Below are 12,579 nucleotides of genomic sequence, written 5' to 3'. Positions count from 1 at the left end.
TGCATGGTGAAAGGATTCCATGTGATATTTGANAAAAATAACAACACTTTGTCAGGACCATGAGGCGATCATTCCTACCAACTTTCAGTTCAATCGGCCCAGCAGAACTTGACTTTAAGTTTGAAATGTAAAATGTTAACGGACGACGGACGACGGACGACGACGGACGAAAACGGATAGCAATAGGTCACTTGAGCTAAAGCTCAGGTGACCTAAAAATGTATTAAAGTAATTCACCAAATAAATTCATTAAAAAAAAAAAAAAATCAGATAAACATTTTGCTACAATTTCATCTAAAATAGCACATCAAACTTTCATTCCAAAACAAAAAGAAAAATAAATTCTCTCTTAATGCTATGCACATTTTTCTGTACAGAACAAAAATACAACTTGATCTACACATGGTGAGCAGCACAAGTATTCAGGGCTTTGACACCAAAAATCCTTCTTTCCTGACTTCTGTTTTCCGACGACTACCCCGCCATGCATAATCAAAATTTTCCTTTATGTATTCCTCTGCCTTGATAAGACTGTCTTTAGCACGACCAGCAATAACGCCTCGTCGAACACAGATGGTACCTTTTGCTTTGACAATGCGCTGGACCTGTTGTCGCACTTGTTGCGAGGTGAAGCAGTCCCATGCTCGGACAGCAGGCACACCGTGTCCTACCACGTAAGTCACCACATATTTACTGTTGCTGCCAGGGGGCACCACTGCTGCCTCGTATAGGGCTTGAGTGAAGCCCTCGCCTTGGTACAATGCCTCGTTTGAGTGACCTCCGCACCAGCTCCGTGACTTGGACCAATCAGCCCCGTTTGATTTAGGGGAGATAATTGAAGTCCATTGACTCCACTTGACATTACTGAGTGGTCCTGTGCTGAACTTTGACCCACTGATGTTTTCTCTCTGCTCAGTTTTACTGGTTTTATTCTTCTGCAAAATTAAATCCAGATTATTTACTTTAAACAAAACAAGTACATACAGTATGTAAAACAACAACTTATCATATTATTTTTTCATGTTGCTTTTAGTCTACACATGCCATACATCAATATACAAAAGTGAATGATTTATCTGAAGATGCTATGTACTGATTGGTGATGAACACAAAAATCTGGCCATAGTACACAGAAGTCATGAATGGAAAATATAGTTAATAAATGAAACCAGTGTAAAATCATCTGAATGATTCATGTTTAACTTTTATAAACTACAGGATTAAAACCTTTTAATTTTTTTTATCTAGATCAACCAAAAGAATTTTACCATACAAAACAATTTTCCAAGTAAGTTTGAATTATTTCCTGCTGAAAACAGAAAGAAATAATACCCACAATTGTTACTTCCCTACATATACTACTGAGTACTGTAACTATATATACCCCTCCCCAGGGGAGAATGGGTGACCTAAGCATACCTGCTAACCCCCCGAATCTTCCAATAGGACCTAGGTAATATTAATAACAATTTATATAAAGCATCTAAGAATGCTCCATCCATTAAGATGATTTGATTGAAGTACATCTAAGTCTGAGGAAGAGGATTTTTTTCAAATATTAGCCGATTTCCCCTCTTGTTCAGGGGTGAGGCAGCTGGATCTTACTTTGTCATACCATCTAATTGCCATCTCATAAATATTTCAACAAAGTATATATTATTTTCTGCTGGAAATGGACAAAATATACCCAAATGTGTTACCTCGTTATTTCCCTATTCAAACTGAAGTTAACTTTACCCGATCCTCAAGGGAAAATGGCTGACCAGCTGGGGATTATTTTTACGATTTAGATAATGCATGAAAGGTTCTTTTCATCCATATAGAGTATTTGATTCTAGTACATCTGGTTCTGGAGAATAATATTTTTGAAATAATGGTCAGTTTTCCCTCTGGGCCCTGTCTGGCCCCTAGGATAGGTGAGGGAACTCCAGTTTAACAATCCGATACTCTCTTCCACCAAGGATGATGTTTACAAAGTTTGAAAGAACCTATTTGCCAGTTCTCAGATAAGTCAAAAATGTGAAGCGCTTATGGACAGCAAATGAAAAGCGTCGCAATCATATCGGGTACTTTAGCAATCGGCTAAAGAACAATCATTTAGGATTGCAATTTATCAAAAGCTCACCTGTGGAGATTTAGGCTTTACAGAATTTTTCTTCTCTGGGCTACTCTTCATCTTTTTGATGTCAGGCTTAGCTGGTGTTTTCTTTGCAGGGACAGCCTTTACTGGTGTTTTCTTTGCAGGGACAGCCTTTACTGGGGTTTTCTTTGCAGGGACAGCCTTTACTGGGGCTTTCTTTGCATGGACAGCCTTTACTGGTGTTTTCTTTGCAGGTACAGCCTTTACTGGTGTTTTCTTTGCAGGGACAGCCTTTACTGTGTTTTCTTTGCAGGGACAGCCTTTACTGGTGTTTTCTTTGCAGTGACAGCCTTTACTGGTGTTTTTTTTGCAGGGACAGCCTTTACTGGAGTTTTCTTTGCAGGGACAGCCTTTACTGGGGTTTTCTTTCCCTTGTTTGCTGCAGACATGCCTAATTTCTTGGTTTCTTTCTTAACAGGTTTATTAGTAGCCTTCGTCTTCTGTTTCTGTTGAACATTTGATGGTCTACCTGGTTTGTTTTTCGGTACATTCTTTTTAGCTGTTTTTGACGATTTTGTAGGTTTAATGACTTTTGAAACAGGTTTTTTCTTTTCCTTCACCAAGCCTTTTCCACCTGCTTTCTTTTTATCCTGAATTTTTTTGGCAGCTTTTAATTTTGCAATCTTAGCTTTGCCTTCTTTCTTTTTCAAACTTAGTTTGGCCGACACAGCCTTACGTTTACTGCTGTCCTTTGATGAACTCAATTTTTTGTTTGCAACAGCCTTTTTCTTGGACTTTGCTGAAACTTTGGTCTTTGCTATAGCTTTTGACTTGATCTTAGACTTTTTGTCTTTTGTCTTCACAGCAGTTTGTACTTTTTTAGGTATTTTCACTTTGGAAGTAGCTCCCATTTTTCCTAAACGCTTTAACTTTGCTGCCACAATCCTTTGAACAACAGAACTTGGGGATTTCAATAATGTTTCTTCTTTTTTCTTTGTTGTGATGTTTGACTTAGTGCTTTCCATCTTTTTATTTGCTTTTCCCACTGCTTTGGGCGTTTTCGCCTTACTAGGCCTACCAGGTGATTTAGTCTTTTCTACTTTCTTCACTGGCCTTCCACGTTTTTTGGGAGCTTCTGGTGTTTTGCGTGGCCTTCCACGGGGTTTTGAGGCCAATTTTTTCAAGGGCTTTCCAATCACTTTGGACTTTTCTTTTTTCTTAGGGGATATTTCCTTCAGCTTTGAAGTTCCTAATTTCTTTGGAGGTCTTCCTCTTCCTCTTGGTTTCGCAGATTCAACAATTTTACGGGGCCTGCCAACTGATCTCTTTGGCTTATTATCACTTGCAACTTTCTTCAATTTTCCACTGCTTTTCTTCTTTTCAGTACTGTTAGTCTTCTGTGATAACTTCTTCTTTTCCACAATTTTTTCCTTGAGTTTTTTTGTTTTGGGTTTGGGCTTCATGAGTTTGGTTGCTGGTGTTTTAATTTTAGATATCTTTTTCACCTTTTCAACTGACGCTTTCTTTACTTTGTCAACGCCCTTTTCCTTAATCTTTGTCAGTTTTTTGGGACTGAGGCTGCCAGATGACTTGTACTTCTCCGACGGTACTTTCGTTAAGGCCTTTGATGTTGATTTAGGTTTCTTTACGTCAGAAGTGCTGGCTTCATTTTCTGAGGGCCTCTTCGTGGCAGATAATGCTTTAGAATCTGTTGTCATTTCTAGGATCCTGGCTTTCAGTTTATTCTCCCTCTCTCTTTGTTTGAGGGATTTGTTGTCGGCAATATTTTTCAGAGAACTAAACAGGCGCTCCAATTCCAAGTCAAGCGTCCCTCCATTGCTCCCCGACTTCTTTGCTGCAGTTCGTACCTCATGTTCAAAACCCTGTAATGAAGAAACCATTTAAATGTATTAACTTCCTTGTAACATGTATACGAATGTACTAGATCAAAATCCCAATATAATTTGAAACTAAAATGAAAGATTTTACAAAAGTTATGAATTCTAAATTTATGAAGGGTGATCATGAGAAGATGGTAAAAAATTCTCCCTTTAACACCAAAACAATACCAAAGAGGGAAAACATCACCTAGCAAATATGTGTAGTTTTCTGTAGATTTTTTGAAACACATATTTTTGAGTTTATCTACTCATTTTTTGTTGTTGGGCTTTTTGAATATTTTGAAAACCTGCTCTATGACCTAGTAAGTAACCTCAACATTAGGACCTTTTAAACCCCTATATTACCTTTACCATTTGCATTGCATCAACAAATGAAATTCTCAAATAATCTAGAAGTCCGGCAAAAGATTAAAAAGTTTTTATATTTGCTACATCCACCAGAAAAGGGAAAAGCAATAGACCTATTGTCTTTGGTGTGTAAGTTCTAAGACGGTGACGGAAGCTCTGTTGTAACAATGTCTATACCTTGAGATGTCGAAGCCCTCCTTCCCTCAGACATATCGACATAAGGGTTTCATAGGTAAAGTCTTTGTTCTCGATGCGCAGGTGAGCTCCGCCCGTCATCTGTGATATCTGCTTGTAGAAGTTGGAGGTGTATCCCACCTGTAGAGCGTAGATCCTCACTGCCTGAAAACATTTATACAGCAATAATTAATATCAGCAGAAGATGATTTTAATTTCAGAAAGTCTTCTTGCGATTAACATGATACAATATCTCAAGAAAACTAAGGGGGGAGATGAGTGGGTAAGCATCATGTGCATCCTGATCAATTTTTTTTTTGAAATCGTCTGAATCTTAGTTTTTATCTTAACTACCAATCAAAAGACTTAAATACTCAAATTCCAAAATTTGACGAAAATACTACATGTAGTTTTATTTTAAAACCAACTTCCAGTATGTCTTGACTAACTGCAATTACACTGAATCATTAAATTTACTGATATTAAATGGATATGAAGCACTTGAAACTATCATTCTTTTAGTTGGTCAATTCCATTAAAAAGAAAATTAGGGATCCATAGCTGGATCAACCAAGGTATATGTATTCTGTACACCTTGCTGATCCCACTACCAAACTTCTACAAAAATAAGGGAGATAACTGCCATATTTACCATCTCATTGAGTTGTTTGGTTTCCTGTCTCCAGTCAATATCATTCACGAAGTCATTGAATTTGTATCCTGGTTCATGTGGGTCGGAATCTCCAATCATAACAAGACTACGCTGACTGCCTGGACTCCAGGAAAGGGACTCTCGGACTTTGCGCAGCACCAATTCATAACATTCGTCCGCATCACCACCATGTGTGATGGGAAGGTTTTCAAAGAATGTGTCGACCTCATCTACACTAGCCCCAAAGTCTATCCATTTAATGAGATATCGGTCATTGGCCAGGTCATAATAATCACCATGAGCAACAAAGGCCAGACGGATTCCTGGCATGTCCTGTTGGACACGATTCATAAGTTCGCGCATCCTGTAGCCGGCTTCTTCCATGTAGTTGTACATGGACCCCGTCGTGTCAAACGAGAACACAATTTCTCTAGGTCCTCCAGTCATTTTCCGTGGAGATTTGCATGGAGACTTGGATGGAGTACCCATACAGGTGAGAGTTGGAACCGTGGCATCATCATCGAAGTCTTCGCAAGACGTTGCATCATATACTTCCGCCTGAAGGACAGGTGGTGCATCGCTATCGTTGTCGCTTGTGTTGCCTCCTAGACTGTGCTTTGTTGGCGAGTTGTCTTGGTCTAATATGTGCAGAACAGCGTTAACGTCATAAACAGATTTACGCACTGGAGAAACATCAGTGTCCGTCATGTCCCAAGTAAATGGAGCAGCTGATGTCTTTTCCTTCCCTTTCTGATCATATACAGCCAGGGATTCAAGTGAAGGCAGCATCTGATCATCAACATCTTTGTTCATGATTCGACCTACATAAGACCCAGATGATAGCCTAAGGACACTCTTTTCTATGTTCGAGGCCTTATTGCCAGACCAATCATCTGAAGAATTAGTCTGAATTAATGTTGTAGTTTCTTTCCTCATTCCAGGTACATCACTTGTTGATACACCGATATCTGACGAATTATCTTTTTGGGGACTAGAAGCTGGAGAAATATTGAACACAAAATCAGACCCTGTCGCCCCAGCAGGTTTTGTTGGCACCAGGGTAGGGAATCTTGGTAAGGTCGGAAGTGAGTTCTTCGCCTTCAATCCACCTGCAATCTTTTTGGGCACATTTGGACTTTCACTTATTTTTGAGAATGTAGATTTCTTGAGCTTGGCTGTCTTCTGTGTCTGGGTGGGGATAGCCCGGTCTAGGGTTACACTGGTGGACTGCTTCTTCAGTTTAACTGGGAGCTTTTCACCAGGAGCAGTAGAAGCCTTCCGCTTCACCCCAGGCATGATGGCTCTGTAAAAATGAAGAAAAACCTGAAGATAATAATAATAATTGGAGGTTCTTATATACCGTTTTATCACAACCTAGGTCGTCTCAAAGCGGTTCACAAATTAATATCCGTGGTTATAGGGCCTTTGCAACCAGCCAATACATTTCTGAACTCCCTGGGGAGCATACAGCCAGAGCTGCCATTTCGGCGCTTACAGCTAGCATTCAAAAATTCTAGCACTGCCCAACCACATACTCATTTACAGCTGAGTAGACTGGAACAAGCAGAGTAAAGTATCTTGCTCAAAGATACAACACATTGTCGTGCCGTGACGCGAACCTGCAACCCTTCGATCACGAGCCCGGCGTCCTACCACTGGACTACCGTGCCCCCAAGATAGAAGACAGGTTTATAATAGATAAGTGAAAAACAGATTTTAAACCTGTTTACGTCACTGCAATCGATCAGTATTCAACTTATTGAACTACTTGATGACTTTTCAAATCATTGATCAGAATCCAAGGGTGGCTTGATGACTTAATTTGCCTGCAGTTCAGTGATCACACAAAAAAAAATATAGAAATATTATAGCTTAATTCCCTAATATGTATTTTTACAGACTACTGCCTTTACATTCATGTTTGAACTGTATCAAGTATGTAGGCCTGCCTCATTTCCAATATCACATAGTCTTTTATAGGCAACACTATCTTAGTTGAAACTTACTATATTTCAGATGTTATATATAATGAACAGGTTAACTGGAATTTTGAAATGTGTTGACCCCTCCCCAACTATTTTTATACGTATTACATTTATGTACATGTCATGTCAAGGAGTGCTGTTAAGCTATTATATAACTTACAGTTGTTGGAATTTGCATGTTTCAAATCTGTTTGTATTATTATAAAAAAAAAATGTATAATAACTTATTTTAAATGGGGTTATTTTCTGTATCTATAGATATGTGTGGTTATATCCTTATTGTGTTAAGTGTTTTTACTATACATACATGTACAAACAGAACTCAGGATCTAGAGTTTGGTTTGGTTTTATTTTGTTTTTATGCCCTATGAACAGCTAAGGTTCAAAGACCCAGGGCAGTGGTGATTTCATAGATTTCAAAACAAACCTGTCATTCTTCCCAATTAAAAATTGTACATGTTGCATATACTGTTGCAGGTCCCATCTGTCAAATTTCTTTTATATAGTTCTTTTTTATACATGTATTAATATTGGTGTCAACCTCTTTTTTATGAACACTGCCACAACTGGGTACCGAATTTACATTTTATCATTATTTAGGAGGTCATTTCGCTAAATTTTGCTGAAATTGTATAACATCTGCCATGTTTCCTCCCACGAATCCGTCATCCGATCCAAGGCTAGCTCGAGGTGTCGCTTTTTAAATTCAGTGCGCTTTTTACTCGACTTTCTAACATGACCGACCTTTCAGACCAACGCCTTTGAACACTTTTTACCCTTTACATTCTAATTATCTACATTAACTTTGTGCAGTCTTAATATACTCTCATCTGCAAGTACAGATCGAGTATAACGCAACAAGGGATGAGATACCTGCATGGCCATTTATCAAACTCAGGCTTTCGACCCGAATCGAGACCGGTGCGGCTGGAACGCTGAACATCAATGAAATATCGACATAAACCGTTAAATGGGCGGTATGATTCACACGCAAATAAAGCAATAATAAGTACACTACATTTCTACAACATTTACCTTTTTGCTCGTCTTCTTGTTAAATATTAATATGTGCTATTTTGCCGGTCTTTCGACAACCGGGCAAAACAACATGGGTCCTAAAACTTATGTGTAGCGTACGTTGCCGAAGCCAGCGGAGAAACGAGAAATTTGATTGGCTAATTTCAATAACAAGTTCCTGCTTGACCTCACAGGACGCGTTCAAGTTAGCTTTGGTCCACTGAACACAGTGTGCGCAGATCTAGAGACGTATACATATACGTCTCTGGTGTGCGGAAGTGTGGGATCAATGTTATTACTATTTATGCATATAAAATGCTAATTAAAGGTATCATTAAAGCCCTAGCACAAATTCTGTCAATTAAGGCTAATCGGAGGAGGATATTTCCTATTTCCCCACCTACCCCCTCCCCAACACCACGACACTTGTAAATGTCAACATTAAAAATTAAAATAGTATAGTTCAAAAAAGAAAAAGAATATAAAGCGATTGTTGTGCAAGTGTTGTACAGGTAATTATAGTAAAATAAACTCAAGGATAATTAATACGGAACGCCAAATTGGCATATATTCAAATAATTGCACATCTCTTCAAATAATTGAAGACATACAATTCAATTGAAGATAGGTACAATTCAATTAAAGATTTATAGGTTCAAATATGACGAATTAAACATATTTTCAATTGAATTGAACCTATCTTTAATTGAATTGGACCTATATTCAAGTATTTGAATATATGTTTATTTTGCTTTTCATATGGAATATAGATCGCCAAATTAACATATATATTCAATTAATTGTACCTATCTTCAAATAATTGGTTCAATTCATTTGAGGATGTGTTGTATTTGAACCTAGGTTCAATTCATCTGTATCTTAGGTTCAATTAAATTGAAAATAGGTTCAACACCATTGGAGATACATAATTATTATGTAGGTACAATTCAATTGGAGATAGGTAAAAATTAAAAAAATATGTACCTAACTTTAGTAATTTAAAGATAGGTACAATTTAAGTGCACCCATCTTTATTGAATTGCACCTATCTTCAAAAGAATTGAATCTATCTTCATTTTATTGTACCTTTCTTCAATTATTTGAAAATAGGTCCAATTAATTGAATATATATGTTAATTTGGCGTTCCATAGAGTAAGAGACACAAAGCCTGATATGATATGTATAACGGAAGTTAAAAAAACACCTCTACAGGATATGAAAGCAATAGTAGCAGAATTCATCATTAAACGAGGAATTGGTTATCAAATGTTCAACACGAATGTGGACAATAACTTGGGAATAGGCATATGGTTTTGTTTGTTAATAAATAGTTACGGAAACCGACTTCAGGAGAAACTGCTTCTGGACTGAACAGCAACAGGAGACTTTCAGTAGGTCAGATCCAGGCACATGATAATGATACCAATTATAACACGTACCTTTTGATCATATAAATCATTTAAATGTACATTTAACGTTGAGATTATTACTGATTGGAAATGAAAATCTGGCTTTGGATACAAATTGTGATGTATTCAAACAAGTGCAAACTTTTATTAGATCCAGTGGAAGATTTTAACATGTTTCGATTATGAACTTGACTTAAAAATATGTGTTTTTTTGTATGTGTATGTGTTACTTTAAAAAATCGCTTCATACTACTATGGATTGTAATTGACAGTCTATATCATCATCTGTTGTTTTGAATTATTGTTGTAAGGAGATGGCTTCATAAGTTGTAATAAACTGTGCCAAATCCTATTTCCAATTTTGGTTAATAAAATATGTTTAAAGTCAAAGTATAACACGTTAGAAACTATATAGCTACTACCAGATGAAGCGTATAGAGTAATGTCTTTTCACTACCCAAATATAATATAACATTGTGAGACTTGGAATACACAAGGCAATACCGGTAGTTGGCCTACCAGATCACAAGAATATATAATCTGAACTTCATACAGAAACTTAATTCAAGAGAACTTCCGGTTCCAACATTTGGATTACCACACCAGATAGCCTGAGTTTCCTCTGGCCCCCACACAAGTCTGGGACAATTTGACAGATTGATATCTAATGTGGTCCACTCGGCCACAACTATCACCAGGAAAACCACTAAGAAATGCTATGATAAAGCCAAGTATTCAGAAATAAAGGACCGGTTATTGATGGCATACATATTGACTACCATAAACCCTTCAACACAGTTCGTTTGCGAATCATCAGTAACACAAAGGACTTGAGGCGTTATGTGTCATTTTTGGCCTCATTAAAGTAAAAAATTCAAATTGAATTTATTTACCAATTTCTGTTCTAAATATCATATTGGTTAATTGGGGGATATCTTTCTTGGTGGAAATGTTTTCCAATGCGCATGCGTAGATGCCCTACACATTCAGAAATGAAAGCCTCCGCAAGCGACAAACAAAAAATCCGTTTTACGAATGAGCACTGATATGACAATGTTTAAGCATATCAAATATTTATTTGTTTGTTGCATGCGGAGGCTTTCAAAGATCAAAAGAGTGTTTATAGTTAAATTCCTTCAAAATGGACAATTTTCCACCAAATAGCGCACAACGGACGATCACGAAAATGCGGGTTTGTATCTCTCTTTGCAATGCCATATCTCCTTAACCAGTTGTCGAATGAATTTGAAATTTCATATTTGCGTACTTCATTTATTCCAGATTACGAATATTTGTACTAATTCAAAATCCCTGCTGAGGCCAGAAATGACTCTTAACGCCCCTAGTCGTTTACTTTCAGCTTTCTCTCGGGTCTACAACAGAAGGAGCTCTAGAGTTTGGGCTTACATCTGTTAGTTATTTTTATTAATGAGCTTCCAAGCTCAGTGGAATCTGAAATGTATCTCTTTGCAGACGATAAAAAAAATCTCCAAAGTTTTTATAAATGAAGAAGAATAAAACGTCCCTGCAACCGACAATGAAGGCAGCCAATGGAGGCAAGTAACTACGGGGATATGATTGAAAGAAATAATAGAAAAGAACTAGCGATATATTAAAGTAATGCAATGGAGCAGCTGGTTTCAGGATTTTGACGTTACATCAATATATAGTAGAAATTTAAAAAAAAATCCCTCTGTACTTTTTTCTAGTATAGGGACATTTAAGAAAAAATGTAAAATATACTTATCATATTGAGAGAACTTCAAACTCCTGTGGTTTCCAAAGTCTTCAATTCCCTAAAAGCCGAAAAATATATAAACTTTGGATATTTTACAACATTTATGAAACAGGTTATTTCAACTTATATTAATCACTATTGTTAGACCAAATGTTAGCGCGCGGGGGTATTAATGTGGGAGGAAACTGGAGTACCTTGAGAAACATACGTGGTCTGCCGGGCAGGTCAGGTGACCCCATACCTTTTCACGTTTTTTGTGTGTGTGTATTTTAAGAGCTTGTTTTTCTTCCTGCATGTTTGTATACTTGTATTTCAATTCTAATGTGCTTATGTTTCTTAATGCATGTTTTACTACATTTATGCACACTGTGATATTTATATATGTTCATATGGCACGACTAAAAATAAAGTTTCTTGTATCTTGTACGGTGGTGAAAGGCGAGTGCGTTATCCACTGAACCTGAGAATTTGTTACAGCTATATTTGGACCTAAACTAAGGTGTTCAGAGTAATTTTACATATTTTATGGTTTAGATCGACTTCCGATAAAAATGCCACCCAAATGATTATATAATATATAAAATTATATGGGTCAAAGAAGTAATATTGACGGTAAAATCCCATATAACACTGGATCCTAATGGAGGTATGTCCGTAGGATACGAATTACTTAAAATTTTATATGGGGCAAAGAAGTAATTCCAACAGTGTGGACAAGTTTAGGTTGTCAAATTTTCGGAGCGATCCGCTCTTTTTTCAAGACACAGTGAAACAGAACAGTTACATGTACATATACATATACATCATATTACAAGAAGATACAACTGATATACTATAATTGAAAATATAGCTATTATAAAAAAAACAATAGTCCCCTCGGCTAAAGACAGCCGAAGGCAGCAATTAAGCTGAGAGCATCGCGGACAAGGAACGCTAGATGCACTATCACATAAAGCGAGTCATCGAGAGATATCAAAAACGTGGAACATGTGCATGTGGAAATCTGGTCCGGTAAATGTGAAAAAACTCAATTTCACATTTACCGGGCCAGATTTCCACATGCACATGTTCCACGTTTTTGATATCTCTCGTTGACTCACTTTATGTGATAGTGCATCTTGCGCAAGAATAGGTCCTCTACATCAGCGTTCCGAAAATTTGACAACCTAAACTTTTCCACACTGTTGGAATTACTTCTTTGCCCCATATATAAAATTATATATATACGAGATAATCATTGGGGTGGCATTTTTACTAAAAGTCGATCTAAACCC

General features: G+C 37.2%; 1 protein-coding gene across 1 annotated transcript; it reads right to left on the bottom strand.

Moving 5' to 3' along the window:
- Window positions 1–220: 220 nt before the first annotated feature.
- On the bottom strand, window positions 221–8,266 carry LOC110457276. Its single transcript, XM_021508480.1, is given in 6 exon segments — window positions 221–935; window positions 2,126–2,378; window positions 2,381–3,963; window positions 4,507–4,668; window positions 5,156–6,458; window positions 8,176–8,266. Coding segments are annotated over 5 exon segments (3,807 nt in total). The 5' UTR covers window positions 6,452–6,458; window positions 8,176–8,266; the 3' UTR covers window positions 221–422.
- Between the last annotated feature and the right edge of the window lie 4,313 nt (window positions 8,267–12,579).

The sequence above is a fragment of the Mizuhopecten yessoensis genome, unplaced genomic scaffold, assembly GCF_002113885.1.
Source record: "Mizuhopecten yessoensis strain PY_sf001 unplaced genomic scaffold, ASM211388v2 scaffold9073, whole genome shotgun sequence".
NCBI lineage: Eukaryota > Metazoa > Mollusca > Bivalvia > Pectinida > Pectinidae > Mizuhopecten > Mizuhopecten yessoensis.
This window is presented reverse-complemented; position numbering and strand designations above follow the sequence as displayed.